At 57.3% G+C, this 15,421-nt stretch overlaps 8 protein-coding genes across 8 annotated transcripts; 4 read left to right on the forward strand and 4 right to left on the reverse strand.

Moving 5' to 3' along the window:
• Window positions 1–13: 13 nt before the first annotated feature.
• On the reverse strand, window positions 14–1,369 carry GLO3 (ADP-ribosylation factor GTPase-activating protein; the record flags this gene model as incomplete). The annotated part of the gene is made up of 1 exon (NM_211450.1): window positions 14–1,369. One exon carries the CDS (start codon window positions 1,367–1,369, stop codon window positions 14–16), a length of 1,356 nt encoding a protein of 451 aa, NP_986388.1.
• A 521-nt stretch (window positions 1,370–1,890) lies between these two features.
• On the reverse strand, window positions 1,891–2,583 carry MRX3 (Mrx3p; the record flags this gene model as incomplete). The annotated part of the gene is made up of 1 exon (NM_211451.1): window positions 1,891–2,583. One exon carries the CDS (start codon window positions 2,581–2,583, stop codon window positions 1,891–1,893), a length of 693 nt encoding a protein of 230 aa, NP_986389.1.
• A 313-nt stretch (window positions 2,584–2,896) lies between these two features.
• Window positions 2,897–4,912, forward strand: AGOS_AGL277W (AGL277Wp; the record flags this gene model as incomplete). Its single annotated transcript, NM_211452.1, has 1 exon — window positions 2,897–4,912. The coding sequence occupies one exon, from the start codon at window positions 2,897–2,899 to the stop codon at window positions 4,910–4,912; it is 2,016 nt and encodes a 671-aa protein (NP_986390.1).
• A 245-nt stretch (window positions 4,913–5,157) lies between these two features.
• On the forward strand, window positions 5,158–6,558 carry BNA4 (kynurenine 3-monooxygenase; the record flags this gene model as incomplete). Its single annotated transcript, NM_211453.1, has 1 exon — window positions 5,158–6,558. The coding sequence occupies one exon, from the start codon at window positions 5,158–5,160 to the stop codon at window positions 6,556–6,558; it is 1,401 nt and encodes a 466-aa protein (NP_986391.1).
• Window positions 6,559–6,760: 202 nt separating this feature from the next.
• On the forward strand, window positions 6,761–9,025 carry BRN1 (condensin subunit BRN1; the record flags this gene model as incomplete). The annotated part of the gene is made up of 1 exon (NM_211454.1): window positions 6,761–9,025. One exon carries the CDS (start codon window positions 6,761–6,763, stop codon window positions 9,023–9,025), a length of 2,265 nt encoding a protein of 754 aa, NP_986392.1.
• A 282-nt stretch (window positions 9,026–9,307) lies between these two features.
• Window positions 9,308–11,506, forward strand: YME1 (i-AAA protease YME1; the record flags this gene model as incomplete). Its single annotated transcript, NM_211455.1, has 1 exon — window positions 9,308–11,506. One exon carries the CDS (start codon window positions 9,308–9,310, stop codon window positions 11,504–11,506), a length of 2,199 nt encoding a protein of 732 aa, NP_986393.1.
• Window positions 11,507–11,841: 335 nt separating this feature from the next.
• On the reverse strand, window positions 11,842–13,041 carry CCL1 (TFIIH complex kinase subunit CCL1; the record flags this gene model as incomplete). Its single annotated transcript, NM_211456.1, has 1 exon — window positions 11,842–13,041. The coding sequence occupies one exon, from the start codon at window positions 13,039–13,041 to the stop codon at window positions 11,842–11,844; it is 1,200 nt and encodes a 399-aa protein (NP_986394.1).
• Window positions 13,042–13,511: 470 nt separating this feature from the next.
• On the reverse strand, window positions 13,512–15,155 carry ATP1 (F1F0 ATP synthase subunit alpha; the record flags this gene model as incomplete). The annotated part of the gene is made up of 1 exon (NM_211457.1): window positions 13,512–15,155. The coding sequence occupies one exon, from the start codon at window positions 15,153–15,155 to the stop codon at window positions 13,512–13,514; it is 1,644 nt and encodes a 547-aa protein (NP_986395.1).
• Between the last annotated feature and the right edge of the window lie 266 nt (window positions 15,156–15,421).

Below are 15,421 nucleotides of genomic sequence, written 5' to 3' on the forward strand. Positions count from 1 at the left end.
TGAGTAGTATAGATCATTTACGGATGTAGTCACGCAGATAGTTGCCGAGCTTCTGGGCGCTGCGCTCCAGGGCCTGCTTGGCGAGCTCGAAGTCCTCCTCGGAGCCCAGGAGGTCCATGCGGAAGGGCGCGGGCTGCGGCAGGGCGGGCGGCTCGGGCTCGCCAAAGTAGGAGGAGGAGGAGATCGCGGTGGCGTTGTGGAAGTCGCTCTTGAGCTTGTCGCGTGCCTCGCGGGAGCTGTCCTCGTCGTAGGAGCCGCGGCCGAACATCTGGTCGGAGGAGATGGCCTTCTGGGCGCCGAACTTGGCGACGACGTCGCCGGTGTACTTAGGCGCGGCCGCCGCGAGCTTGGACTGCCGAGCCTCCTCCATGAGGGAGGAGGCATTGTTGTTGACCATGCCGAAACCGAGTTTGGCGAGCTTGGGCTGGACGTCCTCGACGGTGGGCGCGGGGCGCACCTGGTCGAAGCGCGTGCCGTCGTTGTAGGGGTTGTCGGCGAGGTCGTCGTCGGAGCTGCTGGCAGCATGCATTTTGATGGGCTTCTGCTGCACGTAGGCGTTGCTGCTCGTGCGCACGGTCTCGGTGGAGACCGCGGCGGCGGACTCCTCCTGCTCGCGCTGGGCCTCCTTCTCGAACTCGTCGAAGAGGTCTGCGTCGGCCTTCTTGGCCGCGGGGCGGGCCGTCCGCTTAGAGCTCAGGATCGAGTGCTTCTTGCCGGTGCTGCCGCCGCCGGCCAGCGGCGTGCGCCGGCGGCCAGGCGCGGACAGAATCGAGCTGCGCGCGGCGCCGGCGCTGCTGCCCGTGGGGTTGGGCGTCAGGATCTTCGGCGGCGGCGTGCTGGCGCTCTTCTTCTCCCACGAGGCGAAGAAGTCGTCGACGCTGTTGTTCTTGGAGGAGGCCCCGCTGGACCCGCTGGACCCCTGCTCCTCGTCCGTGGCCAGCACCAGCTCCGCCGGATGCTGCTCGCGGTCCTTGGCAGCCAGTTTGTCCAGGCGCGCCCGGTAGTTTTTGGCTACCGCGCTGGTGTACTTCACCTGCTTGTCGGCCTTGTAGTCCAGCAGCTGCTTCCCGTTGTTCTTCAGAAAGAACTCACGCGCGCGGTGGTTCCCGCCCATCTTGAACCGCCGCAGGTTGTTAATGGTCCACTTGTCCAGGTTCGAGGACTTCACAAAGGTGATGTGCACACCCAGCTTGCGGTGCTCGCCCGAGCACTGGATGCACAACATGATGCCGAAGGGGACCGAGGTCCACGTCGGGTTCTTGTTGCCGCAATCAAAACACGTCCGGTTCTCAGGCTTGCTGTTGAGTTTGCTGAAGATCTCATCGCTCACGGCCTTATCGACATAGACCTCTCCCGCATCCTCGGACATTTCCTCTGATTTGCCAGCGCTTCCGTCGTGAGCAGTGGCCACTGTTCGAAATCTGCCAGGCCTCGTTGTTATTTTCTGCAACTAGTTGTGCCACGTGACTCTCACGTGCTTATTTCGTATATAAGTATGATGATCACGTGCCTGGGCGGGGATGACAGCAAGGAAGTAAATAGCAGGGCAACTGCCATTGGCGCCCCAGTTAGCTTAGTAGCGGAGCGAGGATCTCGCAAATGCCCCTGCGTGATGTTCTTGATGATGAACAACAACCTTACAAGTGTCTGCACTAGAGGCACCGCCCATTGCGTTGATGACGACATAATATTCAAAGTATGACTGAAGCGTCCCAATTAGTTCGTACACAGACAGATCAAGGGCTACAGCGCAGGAACCCGCAGTGACCCGCAGGGGTATTCTAGCTAAACTAGTGCAATCGTAGGTGTTCCTTGTATAAATTACGATCACGTGCTATTCTAGTGTGATCCGCACACCCGACACTGCATTACGACATCCACAGCTGCGCGCTACATGAAGCCCATGCGGATCGCGTATTTGAACCACTTGGGCTCAACCAGCACGCACTCGGCGCGCGCGTAGACCGCCGGCGGCTCCGTCTCGCCGCGCCGGGGCACCGCCTCGAGCGTGCCGCGGATCACGCACTTGCGGCCCTTGGCCTCCTGCACCGCCGCGCGCAGCACCACGGTTGAATTCACCGGCACCTCGCGCTCGAAGTCAATCGCCAGGCGTGCCGTCACACCCATCTTGTGCGGCAGCGTCGGAAACCCGCAGAAGCACAGCGCCTCGTCCATCATCAGCGCCAGCACGCCCTTGTGTACCGACTCCTTCTCGTCCGCCAGCTTGTGCCCCAGGTGGTAGAACGCCGTGAACTGCATGTTCTCCTTGTCGTAGAACATCACTGGGTCGATCTCCATGTGCGCATCACCGAACAGCAGGCCCTGCATCACGTTGTTGTTCCTGTGTCCGGCGGGGATAATTTCCGAGTGGCTGACGCCGCCGTGCTCCCGCACCAGCCGCCGAAATTCCTCCAGCTGCTCCAGCTCCTCGAGCACCTCCACCCGCTGCCCCGACAACGGCCGCTTGGCAGTCCGCTCTCCCGGCGTCTCCGTCGCGGGCCACGTCTGCCCGAACGTCAAGAACCCTGCCGTGAGTCCTGCGAGAGGGAGCACGAACGTCTTATGTATTAGCCGGTAGACCATCTTTCTGTTGGGTGGTGCGCGCAGCTGGGTGGTGTGAGCAGCTGGCGCTTTGCCTCTGCTGCGCCTGATATGCAGTGCGTCCCCCCCAACACATGGAGATCCCGGTCACGCCTGCCGGACGCCTCCCCTCGCGGCTCGGTGGTAAGCCGGGCTCCCTGGCCGCGTGTCTCGGTGGTAAATCGTGCCCCGTCGGAGGGTAACGGGTGCGATCGGGATCATGAAACATCTGCTGATGTAAGCCAATGACGCCATTCCCTGCCGCGCAGCTAACCGCCAGCGCAGTGAACGTGCAAAGCCAAGATCACCGGCGCAGATGACGCCATTGGCAAGGACCCGCCATGCAGGTGACCTGCGGACTCCGGAGCAGTGGAACGCGCGGGGGCGCGGCGCGGGTTGCTATAAAGTCGCCGCGGGCCGTGGCTGCGCTGCGGCGAGTGCACCGAGCGACGCAGGGGCAATGACAGAAACGCACGCTACCTGCAGCGGAGTTTCGAGCAGGGGCGCGTCGGACAACGCGGACAAGTGCGACGCACGCGCGTCGGACACAGAAAACGCTCTGGCGCAGTGGCCGGAGGACGAGGTAGCCGCCATGGGGCGGGCGTTCGCGGCGAAGTACGGGCTGCCCAACGACGAGGACATTTTCGGGCGGGCCGCGGCGCTGGCGCGCGCGCCGCGGCGGTTCGGCACGATCGGGCTGCTGACGGAGGCGGACCGTGCGGCGTGCGCGGAGGAGGTGGAGCACCCCTGGCGGATCCCGCGCAAGCTGGTGCACGTGGTGGCAGCGTCGGCGATGAGCGCGGCGGTGCAGGGCATGGACGAGACGGTGATCAACGGCGCCAACCTGTTCTACCCAAAGGCGCTGGGGCTGGGCGGCGGGACGGTGCGCGAGGACTGGCTGATCGGGCTGGTCAACGGCGCGCCGTACCTGTGCTGCGCGGTTGCGGCGTGCTGGTTGACAGACTGGGCCAACAACGTGCTGGGGCGCAAGCGGGTGATCTTCGTGACGTGCTTTCTGTCCGGGCTATTCTGTCTGCTGCAAGGGGTGGGACCTGCGGGGCCCGCGGGCTGGCGGTACCTGTTCGCGATGCGCTTCCTTCTGGGGTTCGGGCTGGGCATCAAGTCCGCGACGGTGAACGTGTACCTGGCGGAGTGCGCGCCCAAGGAGCTGCGGGGGATTGTGTGCATGAATTGGCAGGCGTTTACGGCGTTCGGCGTGATGTGGGGGTACGTGGCGTCGCTGGTGTTCTACCGCGTGGGCGACGCGGGGATCGGCGGGGGACTCAACTGGCGGCTAATGCTGGCGAGCGCGGCGCTACCGGCGGTGTTTGTGCTGTTCCAACTGCCGCACTGCCCGGAGTCGCCGCGGTGGCTGATGGGCAAGGGGCGCTACCCGGAGGCGTACGCTGCGCTGCTGCAGCTGCGCAAGCACCGGTTGCTGGCGTGCCGGGACCTCTTCTATCAGCACGTGCTGCTGGTACAGGAGAGCACGTTGCAGCTGAGCTACTTCACGCGCCTCAAGGAGATATTCACAGTCCGGCGTAACCGGAACGCCTTTGTCGCGGCGTTCATCTGCGCGTTCATGCAGCAGTTCTGCGCGATCAACGTCATTGCATACTACTCGTCGGTGATTTTCCTGCAGGCAGGCTTCAGCGAGATCGCGTCACTATGCTCGTCGCTAGGGTTCGGCATCATCAACACGGTGTTTGCGATCCCGGCGTACTTCATGATTGATCGCTTCGGGCGGCGGTTTCTGCTCCTCAGCACGCTGCCGTGGCTGGGCGTGTTCCTCCTGGTGACGGGCTTTGCCTTCTGGATCAAGGACACGAAGGCCTCAATCGGCGTCATTTCCTTCGGCATCTATATCTTCTCCGCAATCTACTCATTTGGCATGGGCGTCGTGCCCTTTGTCTACGCAGGCGAGGTATTTCCGCTGTATGTGCGGGCCATTGGCTCTTCGCTGTTCGCGGTGGTGCTCTGGGGGTTCAACTTCATCCTGGCGCTGACCTGGCCGAGCATGCTGCGCGCGATGAAGCCGCAGGGCGCCTTCGGCTTCTACGCTGCATGGAACTTCATTGGCTACTTCCTCGTCTACTTCTTCCTACCGGAGACCAAGCAGCTGACGCTCGAAGAGTTGGACGAGGTATTTTCTGTCCCGCTAATGAAACGTGCAGATTATTACCTGTCTCAAATGTGGCCGGACTTCCAGGAAACCGTGTTGAGGAAGAAGAATGTCAGCCGTCCTCCGCCACTGGAATACGAGCGCGTGCAGCTTCTGGACAGCGCAGGCTCCACAAGGAAGCCCAGCTTCGACCATGTGGAACACGTCTGACGCAGCCGCCATGCCCTTTTCGCTCTAGTACGCGATAATCCCGCATATTAACGGTCAGAGCGCTATATATGATTACCTAGACTTTAAAATAGTGGATTACCTCCAGGACTCGGAAGGATCAGTTGATCTGTAAGCTACTGAAATGGACTTATATAACGGGTCTCGCCCCGGAATTTTTCACCAGCATCGCATCGCCTAGAAATTTCACGAAACCGTTAGCCAGCACAGCACAAGCCTGAGGAGTCATGGGAGAAAAAGGTGAATCAGTCGCAGTGATCGGTGCCGGTCTGGTTGGGTGCCTGGCAGCCTTGGCGTTTGCGAAGAAAGGGTATGAGGTGAGCTTGTTTGACTACCGCTCCGACCCGCGTCTGGCTACCACGACGGACAGAAACCTGCGGTCCATCAACCTGGCGATCTCCGCTCGTGGGATCGAGGGCCTGAAAGCAGTGGACGACGAGCTCGCAGCGCGTGTGCTGCGCGATATGCTGCCGATGCACGGCCGCATGATTCACAACCTTGCGGGCAAGCAGGAGCCGCAGGAGTACGGCCTGTTCGGTGAGTCAGTCAACTCGATTGACCGCGGCGTGTTGAATAACGCGCTTCTGGACGAGGTGTCTGCACAGGAGCACATCCAGGCTCAGTTTGGCCACAAGCTGGTCAAGGCCAACTTCAACCACGGCGCGACGCAGCAGCTGCTCTTCGCCGTCGAGGGAAAGACGGTGCAGCTGGAGTTCGACTTCGTCGTCGGGTGCGATGGGGCGTATTCTACCACGCGTCAGCAGATGCAGCGGTTTGACCGCATGGACTTCTCGCAGGAGTACATGGACTGCTTCTATCTGGAGTTGTACATCCCGCCAACGCCCGAGTTCAGCGAGCGCTTCGGCGGCCCGTTTGCCATATCTCCGCAGCACCTGCACATCTGGCCGCGCCACAACTTCATGCTGATCGCGCTGCCCAACAAAGATGGCTCCTTCACGTCCACCTTTTTTGGTCCGTGGTCCCTGTTGGACCGCCTGGACACCCGCGAGCAGCTCGCCGCCTTCCTCACGACCAACTTCGCCGACGCCATGGAACTCATCGGCCTCGACAACGCCATCCGCGCCTTCCAGGAAAACACCAAGGGCGCACTGATGTGCGTCGAGTGCCGCCCGTACCACCTGCCGGGCGGCAAGGCTATCCTGCTGGGTGACGCCGCCCACGCAATGGTGCCTTTCTACGGACAGGGCATGAACTGCGGCTTCGAGGACGTTCGCGTGCTCATGGGCCTGCTGGACGACTACGCTGGCGACCGCACCGCTGCGTTTGCCAAGTATACCGCGTCCAGGCACCGCGACCTGGTCTCCATCATCCAACTGGCCAAGAACAACTACAGAGACATGTCCCACAACGTCGTGTCGAGCTGGCACCGCGCCAAACGCTCGCTGAACAACGTTCTGGGCCGCACCTTCAGAGGCACCTGGCTTCCGCTGTACACCATGGTCTCCTTCCGCGCCGACATACCCTACCACAAGGCCGTGGAGGTCGACCGCCGGCAGGCTGCCATTCTGTCTTTGGTCCAGTCTGCACTCCTTTCTCTGGCAGCCCTGGGTGGTTTCAAGGGTCTCCTGCTGCTCTACAGGTGGATCAAGCAGGTCAGGCGGGTTTAGCTGGTCTCAATTGAGCGACTACGGCTGCCTGCTCTCCCAATATCGACGTTTATAAAAAGTATGTACTTGCGCATCGCATCGTAATACTGCGATATATCGGGCTTTGAAAAACGCCATCTAAATATCTACAAAAGATTTTGAATGTAAACAACCATCCGCGGAGCAAGGCATATATATAAGCCAAAGAGCGCCATTGTGCACGATGGCTCCGCAATCGAGATACGACGATGATGACCAGGGCATATTCATGAACAAGTCAACGATGTTGGCGAACTTCGAGGAATGGATTAAGATGGCCACTGATAACAAGATCAACTCTCGAAACAGCTGGAACTTTGCGCTGATCGACTACTTCCATGACCTCAACGTCCTTAAGGATGCGGAGGACAACATTAACTTCCAGAAGGCGAGCGCAACGCTGGACGGCTGTGTGAAGATCTACTCATCGCGCGTGGACTCCGTGGCCAACGAGACGGGCAAGCTGCTGAGCGGGCTTGCCGAGCGGCGCAACAAGGAGGCCGCGGAGGGGGCAGACGGCGGAGCGGACGGCGGGGAGCGGGAGGATGAGGTGGAGATTGACCCTGAGAGCGGGATGCCGATTGCGCGGGACCTGCTGGACGTGGGGAAGCGCCGGCGAAACTACAACCGGGTGCTGGAGACGACCCTGGTGGAGTTCAGCACGATCCGGGCGAAAGAGCTGGACCAGGAGCTACACATTGATCCGCTTTTCAAGAAGACCTTGGCCGCCTTTGACGAGGGCGGCGCGAAAAGCCTGCTGCTGAACACGCTGAACGCGGACAATGATCTGCGTGTGGTCTTCGACGCTACATCAGCGGACGCAGAGGGGGGGCGTTCTGCTGCCTCCGCAGGTATGGCGACGGCTGAGGCAGGCGGGGAAACCGAGACTCCATCGTGCACAGAGGACGAGGAAAGCGAGGCCTCAGACCGATTGGAACCCTCATTGCGTGCTGACGACGAGGAAATGCTGGATGCAGAGACGTCAATCTGCCCTTCGGACGCCCCGCTTGCAGCAGAACTCTCGGTCATCTCTGAGACAGACTCAGTGAGCTCGATTGTGGTTGAGGATGAGATTCTTGCTTTGGGGATCCAGTTCTTGAACTTCGATCTCATCAATGCGGCAGAGCTATGCCCGTCGATGTCCCAGTTGAAGGCCGCTGTGCAGGACGGCGACCACGCAAAGATATTCATGGACGCCAACCACAAGTTCGACAACTTCCTGACGGAGGAAGACATGCAGGAAGCGATCCCGGCCTCGGGGGACTGCGCAGATGGCGATGACTTTGGGTACGTGCTACCAGGCCAGGATGATGAGGAGTCGTACAATGCCAGCAACGACGACATGCAGCACGGTGACTCACTTGGCCCGGATGAGTCGCCGTCCAACATGGTGGCAAGCGTCATGGACCAAGATCTTCTGGCATACTTTGACGACGTGTTTACCAAGAGCTGGCGGGGAAGAGAGCACTGGAAGGTGCACAATTACAAGAACAAGCTGCTGAAGCACAAGGAGAAGCTCAGCCTGGACCCCAAGCAGCGCGCCGACTCGGCCGCATCCAGCAACGACGACAAGGAGCCTAGGAAGAAGGCCAGGAAGGACAATACCGTGGACTTCTTCGACCTCGAGAGCAGCGCCGAGGAGACGATCTTTGCCGCGTCCAAGACCTCAATTGAGCTCCCGGAGAAGCACCGGGAAGACCCGTCGCACTACCTGCTGCCAGATGACTACCATTTCTCGGCGGCAAAGGTCACCAAGCTGTTCATAAAGCCGAAGCAGCACATGAGCTTCTTCGCCCAGAGAAAACGCCCCTCTGTCGCCGCTGCGCCCCGCCTGCCGCCGGTCGGCCCTATAGAGCCCTCGGCGCCCCCGCAGCTCGCAGACGAAAACTTCTGGGCAGACAGGTACAAGGAACAAGAACTGCAGGACAGCCAGCTGCAGGACGCGTCGCCCGATACGGGCACCGCCGCAGACCCCACCGTCTCTGACGATGAGTGCGTCGACTTCAACCAGGCCTTCGACGCCGACGGCCTCGACGACGACGACCACGACGCTGTCGCCCTCACCCCGCTCGCCAAGCCCGACGCCAAGGTCCCCTATTCCCGCACCGCCAAGAAGGTCGACGTCCGCCGCCTCAAGAACAACCTGTGGAAGGCCCTCTCCGCCCGCCTCGCCGCTGAGAAGAGCGCCGCCGCCGAGGAGAGCGCCGCCGCCGAGGAGAGCGCCGCCGAGGAGAGCGCCGCCCCCGCCCCACGCCCGCTCTGCATCAAGTTCACCGACATCGCCGCCGATATCGCCGCCATGTACTCCGACAAGACCCGCAAGGACCTATCCACCAGTTTCTGCTTCATCTGCCTACTGCACCTGGCCAACGAGCACGGCTTCTCCATTTCACACTGCGACCGTTACGATGATCTGAACATTCTCTTTGATCTGGATGCCGCTGCCTAGACACCGGACCGAACAAGGCGCCATGAGTCAGCACAAGCTGCCGCCCGCTAAGGCGTGGCAAGCACTGCCACTGCGACTGGCAGCCAGCACCCTGGCGTCCCCTTTACTAAGGACCCGCTCATCGCAGGTCACTTTCGTTCACTGTGATAGAACTCTGGAGGGCCGAATAGAAATTTGCCACCAGAGGGACAAAAGAAATCCCAAAACGTTGAACTTGAACTGTCAAAAAGCAGGGCAGCACCAGCGTGTTGGTGTATCAGAAAGCTAAAATTTGGTCGACACATGGGGTTGCCGAGTGTGCTAGTGTCAGAATCGGGCACTTTGAGCGCTAGGTTTGCAGCAAAGATGATATCTTCTCAGCTTGGGATACTGGGCCCTGCCCTGAGGAGGAGCGGGGTGCAGTTACGGCACAATCACATGTCGAGACTGGCAAGCATGAGAAGGGGGATGCATATAACAGGCGCGGCGCGTAACAAGCAGGAGGAGGGCGCGAGCGCGGAGCAGGGTCAGGGCGCGAGCGGCATCTCGCACGCGATGCTGGCGGCCAAGGAGCAGGAGGCGAATCGAGACCTGCTGGACGCGGGGGCGCAGGCGGCGCTGTACCGGCTGCTGCTCGCGGCGAACTACCCGCAGTACGTGGTATCGCGGTTTGAGACGCCTGGGATTGCGTCTTCTGCAGAGTGCGTGTCGCTGTACAGCGAGGCGCTGCAGAAGGTGGGGCGCCAGGCGGATGCGGACGCCGTGCGGCGGTCTGTGGGGGCGCCGGCAGGCGCCGAGGCTGCTGCGGCGGTCTCTCCTGCGGGTGCTTCGGCAGGCAGTGGGTACGGCGGGCCCGTTTTCCCCGGGGCCGGGATGTACGGCGCCGGCCAGGGGACACGCAAGGAGCCGCTACACGTGGTGGTAACGGAGTCTACCTTCACGGTAATCTCGAGGTGGATCAAGTGGCTGCTGGTTTTCGGGCTTGTCACTTATGGTGTTTCAGAAGGGTTCAGGTATATCACGGAGAACACTACGCTACTGAAGTCCGCGGAGACTGCGGACAAGTCTGTGGACGTTGCCAAGACCAATGTGAAATTCGAGGATGTTCGCGGCTGTGACGAAGCTCGCGCAGAATTGGAGGAAATTGTGGACTTTTTGAAGGACCCCGCGAAGTACGAGTCCCTCGGTGGAAACCTGCCCAAGGGTGTCCTATTGACTGGTCCCCCTGGTACCGGTAAGACTCTGCTTGCAAGAGCCACTGCAGGCGAGGCTGGTGTTGATTTCTTTTTTATGTCTGGTTCGGAGTTTGATGAGGTATACGTCGGTGTTGGTGCCAAGCGTATACGTGAGCTTTTCGCGCAAGCGCGCGCTCGTGCACCCGCTATCATCTTCATTGATGAACTAGATGCCATCGGAGGAAAGCGGAATCCTAAGGACCAGGCCTACGCCAAGCAGACTTTGAATCAGTTGTTGGTGGAACTAGATGGGTTCTCTCAGACAAGTGGTATCATCATTATTGGTGCGACGAATTTCCCTGAATCCTTAGACAAGGCTCTAACGAGACCTGGTAGATTTGACAAGATTGTTAACGTCGACCTCCCGGATGTCCGTGGCCGTGCCGACATTCTTCAGCACCATATGAGGAAAGTCACCTTGGCTCCTGACGTGGATCCTAGTATTATTGCCCGTGGTACGCCTGGTCTATCCGGTGCAGAATTGATGAATTTGGTTAACCAGGCGGCAGTATACGCATGCCAGCAAAATGCCATTGCCGTTGACATGACACATTTTGAATGGGCTAAGGACAAGATTCTCATGGGTGCTGAGCGGAAAACTATGGTCTTGACGGAGGCTTCCAGGAGAGCCACTGCGTACCACGAAGCTGGGCACGCCATTATGGCTCTATATACTCCAGGTGCGGTTCCATTGTACAAGGCAACCATCCTTCCCAGAGGGAGAGCCCTCGGGATAACTTTCCAGCTTCCTGAAATGGATAAGGTGGATGTCACCAAGAAGGAGTGTCTGGCGCGTCTAGATGTGTGTATGGGTGGGAAGATAGCAGAAGAATTGATCTATGGGAAGGATAACACCACCAGCGGCTGTGGTTCAGACTTGCAAAATGCTACCAGCACAGCGCGGGCAATGGTCACGCAGTATGGTATGAGTGAACAAGTAGGTCCAGTTAACTTGGCTGATAAGTGGGAAAGCTGGTCGGGTAAGATCCGTGATATTGCAGACAACGAAGTCGTGGAAATATTAAAAGCCTCTGAAGAGAGAGCCAGAAATATTCTACGCGAGAAGCAAAAAGAATTGAACAGACTAGCACAAGGCCTAATGGAGTACGAAACTTTGGACAGCGTAGAAATCCAGAAGGTTTGTAAAGGTGAGCCTATTTCCAAGGCAAAGATGTCCACCAATAAGATTGTAGAGGGTCCAGATAGCGACGATCGCAAAGAAATAGGCGGCGATAAATCCAAGATCCCCGTCTTGATCAATGCATAAGCCTTCTCTCATACCATAAGTTAAACGTAATATATTATACAAGTGCAGTCAAACTGTATCCTTAAAAATAGAGCCATTAGCCATTATCTCAGACCTTGGATCAAAGCGTCAACAAATTTCTACACTTCATATCGTCTTGGGCTTTGATGATCGCAACGGTAAATGGCAATTGTGGTCAGGTGTTCATGGTTTTGAAGGCGTTTAGGCATACATAGCCTTTTCATTCTCAAGTATATTATTAACATGTATATAGAGCCGATAATTAAATGATATGTGAACATAGGTTTACTATAGAACACTCTCGCTTCCGAGGCAAGATTGTGATTTTATATATATTATGTCTCATTGAGCTTTTGTCTTTTCGCCTCGGGCGGACTCACGCTGACGGAAGACTGCTTTTTCTTTAAACGCTGCAAAACTAGCGCAGGATTTAAGCAATAATGCAGCTTCTCATCGATCTTCGTAACCTCATCTCTTGTCACTGGCTCCTTCCGTGAAATGATTGTTTGGCAATCTTCTATTAGCTTTTTCAGTCTTTCAAGCGAAAACTGCATAGCTTCCTTGTCAGTCTCTTGTTTGGCATTTTCAGGGACGGGTTTCTTCTGTGTCCCAGATGTCTCGCCTTTATCCTGGACATTCTTGGTAGGAGAGGGGTCAGGCGCATTTGTACTGTCTGTTTGCGTCTGTTCCTGTTCTGCGTTAGCCTGTTCAGGAAACTTTAGTTCCAGATATCTCGTAATTAGCGCTTCATCCTCAATGGCCAAGACTGCCAAGGTAATCTGGGGAGGGGTATACATGTAAACTGCATCTGTCAGAAGCGCATCTGTGATCTTCTTTTTAGCACTGGTGTATATAAGCCCCATGTAATCCAGGTCGACCTTGCCCTTCAGAACCGACTGTATATCCAAAAAGAAACCGTGCAAAGCCTTATACGGATGATGGTTCATTAGAGTAAACTTCAGAGACTCCAGCAGAGTATACTCGTACTTTAGAATGAGCTCCTTACGTGTAGTGGCTTTCGAGAAGGAGTCGATGCCCAGGAAGTAATTTTCAGATTTGCATGCAAGGAATATAGTCGTCCATAAGATATTCTTCGGGTGCAGCTCCATTACAGAGTTGGTGAGAAAGAACTTCCGGAAAAACGATATTGCAGTGGCTGTGACTTCTGTAGGGAGTTCCAATGAGTTCCCAAAATGTCGCACCTTCTTGGCATAGAAGTTTACGAGTTTCAGCTCTTCGTCCGCTGTCAGTGGCACCGCCATCTGCTCCAGCGCGGTCCGTTCCTCCTCCAGTAGCTCTGGGTGCGAGGCCTTGTACTGATCCACTCTCTGCTCTACTACCTTGGCCACCCGCAGGTTCAGTTCTTCCCGTATCTGCCTTAACTGCTCGGGCCGGAATGACCACAGCCTATATTGTGTAGATGCTCGGTAGAGGTCGTCATCGCTAATCTGCTTCGAAGGTATAGAGCCAGGTGGTTTAGTCGAGTCTTGCCGTGGAGTGCCCAGCTTGCTAGTAGGTGTTGAAGCGTGATCCATACCTGATTTGTGACCAAAGCCTGCAACGCTAACTAAGCGATGCAACGTTATGTTATAGCAGAAAAGCGGGAAATTTTCCTAAGACATTGCGTAGCTACAGCAAACAGATATTACAGAGAAAGATGATAAACGCCACATGACATGGCTGGTAGTTGTTAAAGGGGAATATATATATGTACGAAAATATATATTGTTCTTATCGCAATACATATCTTCTGCTCAAACTTTATATCTTAATGTACTGGGGCGGAATCCCAAGACAAAAGCTAGGGGACCGTTTTCATAGTTAAGTGGAATAATCCTGTGAAGGTAAAGTAGTTATTTACTCATCCAAGTCGTTAAAGTCGTGCGATGCTCTTTGGTTCTTCTTTGCTTCGGTGATAACAGATGGGATCTTTCGATTGATCTTGCACTAGGTAAACCAAGCCGAAAGGTGAAAAAATAGTTGTGTGCAAACCAGTGTATCAACTTTAGAAGGTAGCAACGAAAGACTCAGTAGCAGACTTCAACTTAGCCAACAAGTCCTTGGACAATTCACCCTTTTCTCTGATAGCGCTAACGATCTCCTCGTGGCTAGCCTTCAAGTAGGCCAAGAACTCCTTCTCGAACTCGCCAATTCTGGATAGCTCGATGTTGTCCAAGTAACCGTTAACACCGGCGTAGATCAAAGGAACTTGCTCCTCGGCGGCCAATGGGGAGTACTGACTCTGGGTCAATAGTTGGGTCAATCTCTCACCTCTAGCCAAGGTTTGCTTGGTGGAGGCGTCCAGGTCGGAACCAAACTGGGCGAACGCAGCCACTTCTCTGTACTGAGCCAAGAACAGCTTCAAAGAACCTGCGACCTGCTTCAAGGCCTTGACCTGGGCGGCGGAACCGACACGGGAGACAGACAAACCGACGTTGATAGCTGGTCTGATACCCTTGTAGAACAACTCAGCCTCCAAGAAGATCTGACCGTCAGTGATGGAAATGACGTTGGTTGGAATGTACGCAGAGACATCACCACCCTGGGTCTCAATCACAGGCAAAGCGGTCAAGGAACCACCGCCGTTCTTCTCGGACATCTTGGCGGCTCTCTCCAATAGACGAGAGTGCAAGTAGAAAACGTCACCTGGGTAAGCCTCACGGCCTGGAGGACGTCTCAACAGCAAAGACAACTGACGGTAGGCAACGGCCTGCTTGGACAAGTCGTCGTAGACAATCAATGCGTGCTTGCCGTTGTCTCTGAACCACTCACCGATGGCAGCAGCAGTGAAAGGAGCAATGTACTGCAATGGAGCGGCCTCGGAAGCGGTGGCCGCAACAATGACGGAGTACTTCATGGCATCGTGCTGCTCCAAGGTCTGCACCAACTGGGCGACGGTGGATCTCTTCTGACCAACAGCAACGTAGACACAGTATAGCTTCTTGGATTCGTCGTTGGAGCTGTTCCATCTCTTCTGGTTCAGGATGGTGTCCAAGGCCACAGCGGTCTTACCGGTCTGTCTGTCACCAATAATCAACTCTCTCTGGCCTCTCCCAATAGGCACAAGAGCGTCCACGGCCTTCAAACCGGTCTGCACTGGCTCGTGCACAGAGCGTCTTGGCAGGATACCTGGGGCCTTGACCTGAGCACGGGAGGTGCCGGAGGCCTTGATGGCGCCCTTGCCGTCGATTGGGTTACCTAGCGCGTCCACAACACGGCCTAGCATCTCTGGGCCCACTGGCACGTCCACAATCTTACCGGTCCGCTTCACGACCTCGCCCTCCTTGACCAGACGGTCAGAGCCGAACAACACAATACCCACCTGGCCGGGCTCCAAGTTCAGCGCCATACCTTTCACGCCCGACGAGAACTCCACCAGCTCCTCCGCCTGCACGTTGTTCAGGCCGAACACACGGGCGATACCGTCTCCGACAGACAGCACGCGGCCGGTCTCGTTCAGGTTCGCCTCCTCGGACACGCCGCGGATCCTCTCCTCCAGGATCGACGACACCTCGGTCGGCTGCGCCTTGGCAGAGGCGAATCTGCGGCCGGCGATCATCACGGCCGGGCGCGCGACTCTGGCCACGGTTCTGCCCAGCTGCACAGCGGCAAGGGACCTGGCGGAACGGATGACAGTACGGGACAACATTTCTTTAACTAGGCGATGCGGTGTCCGATATGCGAATAGCTGCGCTGGAAAGCTCACAGATAATGGTTCACCGCGGTGCAGCAACTGCTTTCGAGACGACTTGGCTGAGGTAGAAGTGAGCTCCTGCTGCGCTAGCTGGGTGCCCGCTGTGAAAACTTTTAAGCGGGCGCGGCACGCTCCCAGACGCCCCCGCAGCGCACCAGATCGCGCACACCGTGCGCAAACGGCGCACGCTGATTGGCCGGCCACCCCGATCACGCTTCACG

The sequence above is a fragment of the Eremothecium gossypii genome, chromosome VII (assembly GCF_000091025.4).
Source record: "Eremothecium gossypii ATCC 10895 chromosome VII, complete sequence".
Classification (NCBI taxonomy): domain Eukaryota; kingdom Fungi; phylum Ascomycota; class Saccharomycetes; order Saccharomycetales; family Saccharomycetaceae; genus Eremothecium; species Eremothecium gossypii.